Genomic DNA, 13,827 nt, shown 5'->3' with positions numbered 1-13,827 from the left:
AACTGGACTTAATAAATCATAATAAATCTGATAAGTGTATGAACTATGTGCTAATAGTAAAATTGATTCTCAGAGATGTTTTTTGACAACATCTTTGAATATGCATGACTTGTGTGACTATATTCCCATATGTGATTGCCCATTTAAAAGGTGAGGGAAGAAGCAAAATATATGTATGTGCTTAACTTTAGTCCTACTGACTGAGGTAACCATAGACCTCAGAGGTTTACTTTTTGTCACATCTCAAAGGTGCTTTATTCCGCTATTCCGATTTTTCATTGCTTTGTTAATCAATTTGTTCATAATGAATTCATATAATAGTTTCTGTTTCTATTTTAATTGGGGCTTTTAAAAAATACCAATATGTCTCTAAGGACCCCTCAGGTCAAAAGCACCCAATTCTGCCCATGCAGATTTAATAAGTGGAACTATTTACTGAGTTCATGTTTGCCATGGGTCATGCTTTTAAAGTAACACATGTTCAATGGGGGCAGGGGCACTCTGTCAGTCATTTTGAGGAAGGCATACACAGATTTCCTCATGTGCTTTATCAACAACCCTAAATACTAAATACTCTTCCCAGGGGTGTACTGGACAAGGGTTAACTCTAACACTAACATAATGTTGTTTTTTTCAAATGACATTAATTACATAACTACTAATATTTTGCAAATAAATAATTTAACATTTTGATATGATGGTTGTCTCTTGCAGTAGTTTATTCAGTTGGTACTCCTTGTATGTTAAATATGTTGGTAGGATGAGGATTAAGTAAATATTTGAAGGGAGGGAGATAGAAGAGGAGGAAAAGAGAAATGCTTAATAACCCTATAACTGTTAATCTCTGTGGGGTTAACAAGGTGCAAAGTGTAAATCATACAACATCTGTTTTTTTTGTGACACAAATCTTTTTCCTTCTTAAATGGACTTGCTTTATTGTGGCTCAGTTTCCCAAATTATAAATCTCAAGTAACGTTAAATAAAAATCAGGTGAGTTGAATTTGAACCGTTTGTTTGGTCACAGCTCAACACTGCATGTTTTAATGAATGCTTCACATCAGCAGAACCACTGATTGATGTGATTTTCAGAACTTTTTATTCTCATAACTTTTTGTCTTAACAAAACTCACCAGGCGTCTTACATTATGTACACACTATGTCAGGTGCCAACATCGCGTGGAAATTAAGGCAAAAACTCTCCTTCTCAAAATCACTTGTTCTTATTCCTGTGAATACAGACAGTGATTTTCAATATCAACAAGTATACAAAGTTAAAAAAACAATAAAAAACACTGATATCCCCATTAACATACACATGTTTTTTGAATAAACACTATAATCATTTGTCCAATCCATTCAAACTATAGTATAAAATACACTGCAAATTCTCTCAACATCCAAACTATGTTACATGCAGGGTGCCCATCCACAAAGCGCACAACTGGTAATCATATCAGATCCCGTGTTTGTAAAATGCAAAGAAAAGAAACAAAACCCTGTTTTCAGATGCTAACATTAGACTTTGACTCAAAGCACCATCAAGGTCCAAACACATTGAATACAGTCAGTGTGCACACAGTCAACCTCCAGTTTACAGTCAGGGGAGCAGCTCCAGGATTTTACTTCACATAGATACTTTTTTTCTACAATGCTGGTTTCTCATTATTGTCAAAAACAACACATTTAAAAACTGCCATAAAATACAAAGCTTACAGAAAATAAAGATACAAATGAATTAAAGTCTTTCTGTGGGTAAATACTGTTATGTTTCTGATATATGCATATCAGAAATAGGAATTTCCTCTTAAATATCAGCTAAAAATCACATTGACCTCAGCCTATCACAGAGCCAAAAGTTACATACAGTATATTGTTAACTTTTGCTCAAGTTTATGTGTAAGTTAATAAAGGAATAAATAAATACATCTTCCTGCAAACTGCATGAGATCCATGGCTGTTAAACTGTTTAACAGTTTAATTGTCAATTCTTCAGTTTACCTTTTTACTTTACTTCTCGTTAACCTTTACTGTACACTTCCTATATTCAGAGCCCTCGCTGTATACTTCATGCATGTGTATTTATGTGAAGATGTAATAATCTGATACATTATGAACTTAATACGATGACCAAAATTAGTCCGACAGCATGTCATAACATTATAGACACAAAGAAATGGAACCTCAAAGCTTCATGAAGATGGTGGAACTGCACCATACCAGAATACCATCTATTGAAACACTTTCTGGTGCTCACAAAACTGAATCCTGGACAAAAATGACAAGTTTAAGCAACTAATCTTCATGAATTTTGAGTGTGATGTGCATTAACCTTTATTCAGCTGTAATTTGTAAGTTAACGGATGTGATTTTTAACAGTCAAAGGCTCTGTGTTTGGCTGTGTGTGAGCTCTAAACCTTCTGAGTAGATCTGGCCGTGATACACTGTTACTGATATATTCTAACTTGTGAATGAAATTAGAGCTGCAACAATTAGTTGATCGACAGGAAATTAAGCTCCAAATATTTCAATTACAGTCATTTTTTAAGCAAAAATAAAGAATATTGCTGGTTTTGGCTTCTGAAATGTTAAGATGTAATTCTTTCCTTTGACATACATGATAACAAACTTGCTTTGGGTTTTGGTCTGACAAAACAAAACATCTAAAAAGTGTCATCTTTGATTGGCATTGTTAAAATTCTTTTATTTTTTTTAATACTGTCATTTTAAAGACTAAATTATGTAGTTGCAGCCTTACTATGTCTATCATTCTTAAGCACCTTTGAAAACATTTCCTTCATGTCATGTATTACGAGTGCTCGCATACATCATGGCTTCATAAAATCTCTCTCAAATACTTCATGGTTTTGCAAAAAGGAATGATATGGAATCACAAATAAGAAATACTTATATCAAACAAAATACAATGATTTACAACAGGTTATCATATCTCCTCTTTCTTTCAGTTTCTATAAAATTTTCCTTATATACTGTATCTATGTACAAACACCCAGTCTCATAGTCAGTGACTGCGCCTCCAGTCACTCTATCTGCCGGTGGCTCCTGCTGTCAAATATCATGGATCTCCTCTGCGGCTGGTAGAAGCAGCTGGTTGACGTTTCCAGTCTCTGACCACTTTTTGGAATAGTCATTTTGTTTTGAAGACCGATCCCCTCGGGCGTCTTGAAATTCTCAGCCATCTCTTTAGAAAACACATTCACAGCTGACGTGTCGTTCAGGCTCTTGATGGAGGACAGAAGCTTGCCGTCGTCACCTGATGGTGGATAGTCCATGATGGGAAAAGGAGGGCTGAGCAGGATGAGACTCTGGGGTCTCTGTCTGTTCCTGAATGATGGTCTTTGCAAAATGTTCGCTCTGTTTGGTCTGGGACAATCTACAAAGACTTCAAGACTGGGAGTGTGTCGCCTTGTTATGACTGGCAGTTCTGGAGTAGATGTGGTCCTCGCAGACTCAGCAGATTTCTCTACATGTGGGTGTCTTTGGTGTTTGGGAACCGGCTCTTTATTCTCCAGCTCTTCCTTTAGATCTGACATCATTGGGGGAGGTGCAGAGTTGCTTTTCTCAGCAGTCATTTTAGGATATTCCTTTTCTGGTTCCTTTGCTGCATCTGAGTCATTCTCGTGTCTGGAGTGAGGTATCTGACTATACTGCACCTTTGGAGGAACGACAGGCACGGCTTTAGCCTGGCATGTCTTTATCATGAAGGCGGTACGGACTGATGACACGCTGACCGGGGCTGAATTTCTGCGCAGAGGCGCCTGGCGATCATTAAGAAACAATTCCAACTCTGAGGGTAGCCCGTTGTTTACAGCTCCAGTTGAGGACAGTAAGCCTCTCTGACATGAGGAAAACTCTGATGAATTACGGTTTTGCTGATTAGAAATGTCTCTAATGCATCTGTGCCCCAGATCCAGATTCAGAGAATATGGCCTGTGTTGTTTAGAAAAGCTGTGTTCCTCTCTTCTCTCTGAAGAAGCTGCATCGTAAGAAATCTGTCTGTAAAACCTCTGAGATGACTTCTGTTTTGTTGTGCTGCTTTTCCCTGTCTGAGCTTGTGTTGTATTACTGCTGTTCACACCGACCCGTGTAGATACTGCAGGCAAATATGTCCATTTAGTGTCTGGTTTGCAACTGGAAGTTTGAGAAATGTTTCCTGATACGCGTTCACTGCTCTTAACCAGAGATGTTTTATTAGATTGTTTATTATCAAACGAAGGAGATGACATCTTTCCCTCTTCTGAGCTCAAAGTCTCCTCCACACAGCTGAAGGGTGACAGCTGCTTGAACAGTTCCTCCACATCGGGTGAGTGCAGAGGGCTGGTCACCCACTGCTTGTTGGAGCTAAGATCCTCCCAGGGCTCCACCAAGTCCAGCTCCTCTGAGTTTCCTCCACATCCTCCTTCGTCATCATCAAGGTTTGGCAGCCACAAGGTCTTACGTCTCTCCTCCAAACATATTGAAAGCCTCTGAATGATTTCCAACTCAGGAATTACAGTCTTCTTCACTCCAACACAGGAGACGTTTTTGTCTCCTTCAGGAATTTCATGTTTCTCTGATTTTTTGTGAGGAACATCTGCTGCTGGGAAGCCTCCAACTGTTGGAGCATCCCCTAATGTCAAATGATTTTTAACTTGAGTTAAAGAAATAGGAAGTTGGCTATCAAATGGATCATCTTTCTTCAGGGATGTAATATTTGTGGAGATCTGATGCAGTTTCTTATCTTTTTTATCCATCACGGCAGCAGAGTAGACATTTTCTGTGTTTCCACTGACAACTACATCAAGGTTTTTGTGAAGAGAAAATGGGATGTCTGACTCTGAGGGCTGCTTCTTTGCCGAGCCTGATCCAGTGGTGAGAACATGATCACTCAGAGAGGTATTTGAAGACTGCTCCCTACATAACAAAGTCAGAGACGGAGAGCTGCGGCTTCTTTTCGATTTCACATCCATTGTTAACTTCATGCTTTCACAAGTGCTCTTGGAGGTGGGAACAGGTTTAAAAGTCTCATCCAGCAGGTCAAGTTCAGGTTCAGTTATCTTCAGTTCGTGGTGGAGGTCAGGCCACAGCTCTTTCCCAATAGAGGATCTCTTCTCCTAAGAATTTATGAATGACAAAAACAGAGAGGATTAAAAATAATAATTTCTTTTAAAAAAACACACCGAAAAAACACAAATCGTCCCTTAAGATCTCTTATTTTAACAAAGGATATTTACATACAGAATATAATGCTAGTATTTCACCATTAAACCCCATTAATTTTTACTTTTGAGAATTGCAAGGACCAGTGATGATTTTAAAGGCACTGGCAATAAGTCAGTGCTGATATCACGTGGTCTGCAGTTTTCAGACTCTGACTTTTCTTTTTTTGTTTGTTTTAAATCTCTACAAATTTTGCAATTTATCATAAATCAATTGCACCAATGAATGATAATGCTTGTAATTCTGCTCTAGTAGAAGTTTCACTAACTACAATTCAACAGCAAATGTACCTGTTGCATAGCTGTACGCTGGTTGTGCAGTTGTTTCCCAGGAGATGGCGCTGCATCTTTGCCTTCTCTTGCAATTGCAATGGTCGGCTGTTCCAGTTCAGATTTGTTGATCCCTTCTTGACCTTCTTGCACCACTTCTTTGCTTGTATCTAAGGGGGAACATGTTTTCAATTACATTTTATGAAATTAGTTTAATTTGAATATGAAACATAACAAAAAGCATTTTAAAATGTTATAAAGGAAGAAGCCCTCACCCTCTGGAGGTTTTTGAGATGCCGGCTCCTGCGTGTTTTTCTTCTCTGTTCCTTCCTGCTTCTTGGGTTCCAGTTGGGGGAATGTGTTGCTCTTTCCACTGTTGCTGCTCTGCTCCGTGGTCTCCTTGCAGGGTTTCAGAGCGGCTGCAGCTGCTTTTTCCTTGGCATGCCCTCTGCATGGTGTGCTGTTGGAGCTGATAACAGCTGACACGCGCAGTGGCACGGACACAGCAAAGGGCTCGGATATGTTGACAGCTCTGCGCTGATGCCTCGGTGAGGACTCCAGGGGGAAAAAGCTTCCTGGGAAGGAGGGCCGAGACGAGCTGTTGTTGGAGGAGCCTGAGTACAACATCCTCCTATTTTTCGGAGACGTGGGCTTGTAGCCGCCAATGTCATCACCTTTAAACACTTTTAGTTGCTCTGGTACTGTTTTTTGGGGGGGAGAAGAAGCACCTGGTGACCCCTTTTGGTTCATGCTCCAGCCTCCTGTTGCCCCGCTGGCTTTCGTCCCTTTAAACTCCCAGTTTTGTTCATGTTCACTCAGGTCATACAGCGAGTCAGATCCCAGCGTTCTGGATTTTACCTCTGGGGCATAAATGCTGCCCGGTCCACTAGCTGGACTGTTGTTTCCTGTTCTGTCATCATCTGTGCAGTAACAATAACATAACAGATCAATAAAAACTGTAAAACTATCCTGTCACTGTAACAATTTCAACAACACCATTTTATAAAGAGGATATAAAGTTTTTTCATGGAAATGAATATATTAAGGATTTACCTGTTGGTAAGGAACACAAGGACTCCATGCTCCTGGATGGACGAAGAGCTGCCTTTTCTGTTGAAAAATAACTAATATTATCACACATTCACTGAACATCATAGGAACAGTGTTTTAGCCTGGAAAATTGAAGTGTCTTTACCCGTGAACTGAGTTAAACTTCTGACTATTATGGAAATGGTTTTCGATATTGCCTGTGGACTTTTTTGGCTTGTGATGTCTTAATACACAGTTATATTAACACTGCTTCATGATAATTTATGTCTACAACCAAAAAATGATCCATCCCCCCCTCCACCCACCCCCACCCCACAGCTGGTGTAATTTGGATTTTTTCAAATTAAAATTGTCTATAGGCTGAAGAGGTGACACAATGTTGTATTTCATTAGAAAAAAGGATAAAAACTCTAAAAATGTGTATGGCTGAGCATTGTTTACATTCCTGTTGAACACTCACCTGTCATCCCCTGTGCCCTTATGAACACGCTGCCGTTTCGGCTCAGTTTTCCCTTTGAGTCCACAGACCTTCCCAGGTTGAAGATGGACTTCCACTTCTTAGATTTCCCAGAAAACTTTCTCCTAACAGATACAGAGAGATTATTAAGCACCAGACAGCTTGTGTTCAATAAAAACACATTGATTTACATGAATTAGGCACTTAGATGAACCTAAAACCAAACACTCTGAAGCATACAGCTGGTAAATTACACTCATAATGACTTAATAGACTGAACTCAAATCCATCATACTTGCTGTCTGATATGTCTATGACAGTGTGGTAGAGCGTGGCAGTGCTGGTATCAGGCAGACTGTTCTCTCGCTGACGTTCTCTATGTACAGGATGGTTTGGACTTAAGGAGCGAGCCTGGGCTTCTTCAAGGCTCATCAGTTTCATCGGCCCACACTGACCACTGATCGGGAGTGTGGCATACTTCTTCTCCCCACACATCACAGTTGGCCCTGGAGGAGTATAATGAGTCAGTTCTTCCCAATACAATTTGAAAGGTTCAGCAGTGAATATTTATCTTATGAATGTCATACCTTCTGTGGGTTTGATTTCCACAGAATCATCGCTGAAGATCTGCTCTGTGTGGTTTAGAATAAACTCAACCACTGACTGTTGTATCCGCACCTCCTGGAAAGCCATGTCTCCATTACCAGAAGAAGCCTCAATATCTTTAGATCTGAGAAAAATCAGAGAAAATAACGAAGGCTGAAATCTTTTGAAGTAAATAAGGTCATTTTGGTGGATTGCAAAGTGTCTGTACATTTCCTTTTGTATTTACAACAACATAAAGCATACATTTTTTAAATCTATTTCTGAAAATCACCTTAGCAGATTTGGAGCCCAAACCAGGGCCAGGTTGCGTGTATGCATGTTCGTCTCGGTGCTTAAGGTTGCAAGGTGGGCCAAGTGCTTAGTAAGGTACTCCAGAGTCCTGAGGACAGTTGACAGTTCTTGTTATAAATAAAACTGAACAAACAGGACTATCAGTTGTACAATTGTCTTGACCGTTGAGAGTGAAAAGGGCTCAAGCTCACTTGAAGTGAGGGGTCGGTAGTTCTCTGATGACCCTCTGAATGTGAAGAAGTCTTTCATGATCTCCCCGGACCGAGGCCGCTTCCTGAATGTGAAATAGGCAAATGTCATGTCAACCTCAGGGATTGGTAAAAAAAATTAAATAAAATTGACGGTTTGATCCTTGTTGTCTTTTCAGTTTATGAAACACAGTAAAGTAGATCGCTACTCCACCCAGAATCTGTGTTGAATTCCCAAGTATGTGGTCTCAGCAGCTCTCTTAAAATCCAGCCTGTGAATTATCTTCAATTTGTCCACAAAACCTCCATACATACCCTTAAACCAACATAACCTCTAACATTTGGTTTTTCTTAGTGAACAGGATCAATGCATTGATGAACTGCTGATAAAGCTATGATCTCACTGTATGGTTTACCTGACCTGCACATTCACCTAAGCTTTCTCTGCTGAACTCATGTAAACAAACAAATGCTGAAGAGCGTGCAGTCAGACTAATGTGATTGAGGCCCGAACAGCTGAACAAGTTAGCTGCATTTTTTAGTCATGTGTGAGTTCGTAAACATAAGTAGCTCTTCAAACGTGCTCTTGTCTTGTGGCAGAAACACAATTCTCCCAAAGATGGATAATAAACATGTCAACCATGTATCTGAATGTTTGTGAGAATGAATGGAAAACACTGCAATTAACTTCAAATTAATTACACTGAAAAGAGGCCACATCAAACTCATGTGAAAATAAATATCTCAATGTTTTACTCAATAACGCACATAACATCAAGATTGCAGACCATCTGAAACCCGAGGAAACCAGAAAGACACTCATGAGAACGACAATAGTCTTTCCAATAAAACTTGAGAGAAAAAAAGTTTTACAACAAGGCTCTTGTGTGTTTTTACACCACGTGAGAAACTGATTTTTCCTAAAACACTGGAGTTTTCAGGCAAGAAGCAAACACAAGCAGCACGAGATGTATGAATGCCAAGTTATGCAAATGTCTCGGCGAGGTACACAGAAAGCTACACAGATGGTATGAACCAGGCCTTACAGTTTGGTATTTCTGTTCACTTCCCTTCTACTCCTCTCTAAAGTCTCTTTCACACAGTACATCCAGAAAACGCTGCCATCAAGTTTCTCTCTGGTGCTAAATGTAGTGATCACCACAATTTTGGCCACACTGGTTGTCATGTGTGGAATTGACTTTCAGATCTCAGTATGCTATTGCTCTTGTTTCAATACAAAACCTAAACCCTCATGTGACCCAAACAAGGATCAGAAACAAAATGTTTTCAATTTGAAGTCAAGCTCTGAAGTCATATACATCTATGTGCAAAAGAGAACAATATTTGCAAAGGTATCAGCCCACAAAAATCACAAACATAAACAATAAAACAGACCGCAAACGTTCAGTCTCATATTGTACAGTCTGTCATATGTGCAGGGACATCTTTCCATGATTATGTGGCAGAAAAGCTTTTAAATGATAAAGATGGTGACAATAATAACTCATGCTGTGGTAGAGGGAATATTATACATGTTAGATGCTTTTCTTACATTTCAGTTGACATCTGCTAATGGTACTATTTTCCCCAGGGAAGAGATTTATGATCAATAGTAAGCAGTTGTGAAAAATGGTTATAAATAAGGTCGACACAAATATACTGAGGGACTATGTGGAATAAATAGTATTTATTGACATCTGCTGTTTTGGTTATTCTGCCAGTTAATAATTACTTCTTTGTATTGTCAAACCACTTCTGGGTCACACAGATTTTTCTTTTCTCCCTTTAGCAAAAAACAAAAGTGTGATCTGAATGTGATTTGTACTTACAGTGAATTTGCCGTATAGCTCATATGTAAGCAGGGGATTGGGTAGCTCCCTGAAGTACAGCTTACATAAGGAACCCACACAGTGGATGTCCTGGAGGTACACTTCCTTTGTAAGGTCAGGGCACGCCTCAGAGCTGAATTCCTGCCTGCATGCACACACACACACACACACAGTGAGCTGAATGCTTTGATTGTTTAACACCCCTGCTAACTACCGTTGCAGTATGCTAGATTCAAGTGTATCCAGTCGACTAATGTTGTTATCAGAAAAAAACTGAAAGTTCAATGATCATCTGCGAAAACAATATTATAAATATACCATAACTATATTTTGGACCCAGTAGATCAATAATTAGCTGAACCAACACTTACGAGATAATATTTGATGCAGCATAGCAACAATTATTTGTGATTTAACTGAGGATAATTGGAGCTGTTCCAAACAGGATGTATACACCAGTAATTAGAGGCGATGAGTAAAGCAGTAGTAATGGCCTGAAGAACATACATAACATCACTGAACATTTAATTTTTTCTATGATTCTAGATTTTGGATGTACAGTTATATAAATAGACTTTGAGAAAAGCCTCACTACACTAGTCGCACATTACATGAAGTTAGTACCTGAGACGCTGGATATTTGAGGTGACCCCCGACAGCCTGTAGATCCCGTCCACAATCCCATGCTCTTCAATAAACTCTGCACATTTCTTCAGAACCTGAGGAACTTAAGTTAAAAGATTGTGTTAGTCATTTCTGCAAACACTGTAACATATAAACACTGTTGGAGAATCACGTTAGAGAACTCTAAACACATTTTTTCCCTCCTGTTTCAGCACCTAACTTTGGATATGAGGGTGATTCAGGCCACAAATAATCTTAAAAGCAGAAGGAAATAACTGTCGGTGTAATGTTTCAACAGTAACAATACACATAATGTGTATTTCATGGTATGGGGTTTGTTCCACCGTGGCCGTTTTCTATTCCTTAGGGCCACTGATTGTAGGTGGACTTTGACAGGAAGTTAAAAATGGTTTGTTTGTTTCAGAGGAAGGTTGACACACCCAGTCCTTGTAGCTGGTATTACTTACGACATTTCCTCTAATAGAAAACTGCTTTTGAAATGTTACCACTGACCTACACGGCTTTCTGGACTACAGGACTGTACATCACATTCTGTACACAACCTTGTTTGGATGCACTTTTTTATAATCACCAGACTTAGCTGTGGCTGTTAAATCACATGCCCTGATTCAGTGTAAACCACAACTTCCCTTTTAGCTAATAGAAAAAATAACAAATGATTGCTAATCAGTACATTTGAAAAAAAAAAGATTCTGATCACGTTGGGATTTAAAGATAAAGATCAGCAGTCTTGACTAGTTTCGTTATGCATGTGCAGTCTGGTGCATATGAGAGAAAATCAAATGTGGATTACTCACTTTTCAAATATAAAGAATAAACGTTAACTGGATCAAATTTAGTATTTCACATTAACCAACAAGTCATTTCTAAATATTTTGGTTTTACAAATGAGTGACATTTTATTTCATGATGCTCATGTAGTGGTTGTTTTATTGTTTTTCTGCCCATTATAGACTATTCCAGTATTTAACTACACTCTTATGTTAGATATCTCATGGTGGTAAGTGCACACTGATCATCCTGCAAACAAAATGCAGAATCCATCCTCCACAAAATGAATGTGAATGAATATTTTCAGCAATGGCTAATTTCTTGGTAATCACTGTGGACACCAAGAATCTGCTGGTTACATTCTCATGGGTTAGACTTAATTGGACTTTCAATTACATGCTTGTGGTCAAAAGCTGGATGATGAACAACTCTGGAGCCTTCATTTAGTGCTTCTCAATCTGCACTGAAGGAAGATGTCTGCCCCTTGTAGTGGCAACAAAATACAGTTTGACTTTCAACTGATTTTGAAATTCACTTTATGACTCAGTTTCAGTCTCGAAACAGAGTCAACAGAGGCAAGTTGTTTGTTTCTGCAATAATGTTCAATGTTCCACCAAATGCTGAAACTGCAGCTGCTTGTCAGTGGTTGGTTTTACAAAAATGCTTCCCAGTCCTTTTTGTCATGTTTTATAATTCTGTCTATACTACAGCACAAGAAACATTTTATGGTAACATTGTTCTATGATGGCTAAAGCATGTTTAAAAGGTTCACGACCAGGTTCACAAAACCTTTGTGTATAGTCATTTGTAACGTTTCCCTACACCAGCGGTCATCTGTGTGGCTGATGGTGGTTTTGCAATAGTGACGTGACACAGTATGGTCTAAACAAAATGCAGAGCTTAACAAGTTTTACCTTTGTCTGCATGACACAGGACATTTGAGCTTTATGCTTCTTTTTTTCAACTTAGCATATGAAATCACTCAGATGCTTATTTTTATTGCCAAGTTGTTTTGGGTTGTTTTTTTTTTATCTATTTGAAAAATGTGTTATATTTTACCACTGAAAGAGTGTGTTTTTAGCTGTCAGGTTCTATTATATTATATTACAAATAAATGGGGATATATTAATAATCATCTTGTCAGAGGGGTGGACTTTATCATCTCTGGCTGTATGTAAAGATCCTCAATAATACCAACAGCATGCAACTCAACATTGTCCTGGATTTTCAGTGCAGCTGGAATGCTAAAAAGGGATCCAACACTGTGTACACACACTGAGGTAGAGCTATACAGGCAACATTGAGGCAATACTACACTGTTCACAAATGAAATTTAAAATAAACGTTGAACTCTTTTTTTAATGGTCACTAATATCTAAACTTACTTTATGACTGTGTTAGGAAATCAGTGTCTTCCAGTGATAGGTTATTCATCATTAAAATGCAGCAACAAACTAATGCTCCAACAATTTAAAAAACACAATACGTCTGACGGATATCTATGACGGAGGGGTACCCAAACCTCCTCCCTCACTTCCTGCCTTGAATGCCCCGCCTTGCATTGTGGATATGTCCACCCCAGCAGGTCTTCCTCAAAGTTATCCTCAACACAGCCATCCATATGCCTGAGTTGACTCTGCACGTGGTAGACTTCTTGTTCACTCTTTTCATGACATCATATCACTGCCAAAAAAAACTAACAGATGATGGTTGTAAGAAAAGAACAAAGCATATGTTCTGAAGAAGGAAACAACCAAATAAAAGTAAAGTGTATAAACATCTACAGCAAACTTGAGTCCATATTTGAATATGCTGTAAACCTCTGTTCTTTTTTTCTCTCCTTGGCTCATTATTTTCTCTCCTCTATAGGCAGCAGCACCGCCCAGTCTTTTGTCAGACACAAAAACTCGTCATAGGAACTATAGTCACTGTCGGAAATTGACACAAAAAAATTATAGAGCCACACCCAAAGTCACAAATGGCCATTAAATACAGCCAATAGCTGAATGGGTGGCCTTATTAAATGTAAATCACATGTATATTCACAGTTCATAGTCTATATGAAACACTTAAGCAAAGCCTATATTATGTAAAGACACTTTTTTGTCTTTACTTTGTTCATTTCAACACATTATCTGTATATATAGACTATACTAATTAAGGAAATTACTAATAAAACTCAATCTTAATTATAAATGTTATCCTCTCTGTATGAGTTGAGTAGCTGATGTAAGAAACAGAAGGTACTTTGATGATAACTGCTTGTAAAGGAGTGTTAAATTTCAAAGAAAGCTAAATAAAAAGTTTACCATCTTGTCCTGAGATCTGGAGATGTTCTATCAGGTCACAGCCGAACGCATTTTCACTTCCTTTCTTTTTGGACTTCTGCTTAGTCCCTTTATTCTTCATGTGGTTCCAGTTAGTAGTCCAGTTGATTAAAACAAACAGATCCTTGGAAGGGCAGCGATCGATCCATAGGACCCTGAGAAAGGTTGAGTTTCTAG

The 13,827-nt window shown here is 38.7% G+C and overlaps 1 protein-coding gene across 1 annotated transcript in view; it reads right to left on the bottom strand.

Moving 5' to 3' along the window:
- Positions 1-2,902: 2,902 nt before the first annotated feature.
- Positions 2,903-13,827, bottom strand: part of arhgap31 (Rho GTPase activating protein 31) — an 11,084-nt gene continuing 159 nt past the window's right edge. The window contains exons 1-12 of the mRNA XM_053331985.1: positions 13,633-13,827; positions 10,532-10,634; positions 9,908-10,052; positions 8,082-8,164; positions 7,871-7,978; positions 7,581-7,723; positions 7,289-7,499; positions 6,997-7,118; positions 6,540-6,596; positions 5,762-6,406; positions 5,508-5,656; positions 2,903-5,111 (exon numbers count right to left, since the gene is read on the bottom strand). The exon at positions 13,633-13,827 is cut by the window's right edge and continues 159 nt beyond it. Coding sequence (XP_053187960.1) covers positions 3,039-5,111; positions 5,508-5,656; positions 5,762-6,406; positions 6,540-6,596; positions 6,997-7,118; positions 7,289-7,499; positions 7,581-7,723; positions 7,871-7,978; positions 8,082-8,164; positions 9,908-10,052; positions 10,532-10,634; positions 13,633-13,732 — 3,939 coding nt within the window. The 5' untranslated portion in view covers positions 13,733-13,827 and the 3' untranslated portion in view covers positions 2,903-3,038. The remainder of the gene's footprint in view (positions 5,112-5,507; positions 5,657-5,761; positions 6,407-6,539; positions 6,597-6,996; positions 7,119-7,288; positions 7,500-7,580; positions 7,724-7,870; positions 7,979-8,081; positions 8,165-9,907; positions 10,053-10,531; positions 10,635-13,632) is intronic.

The sequence above is a fragment of the Scomber japonicus genome, chromosome 13 (assembly GCF_027409825.1).
Source record: "Scomber japonicus isolate fScoJap1 chromosome 13, fScoJap1.pri, whole genome shotgun sequence".
Classification (NCBI taxonomy): Eukaryota; Metazoa; Chordata; class Actinopteri; order Scombriformes; family Scombridae; genus Scomber; species Scomber japonicus.
The sequence above is the reverse complement of the archived record's forward strand: the minus strand, read 5'-3'. Positions and strand labels throughout refer to the sequence as shown.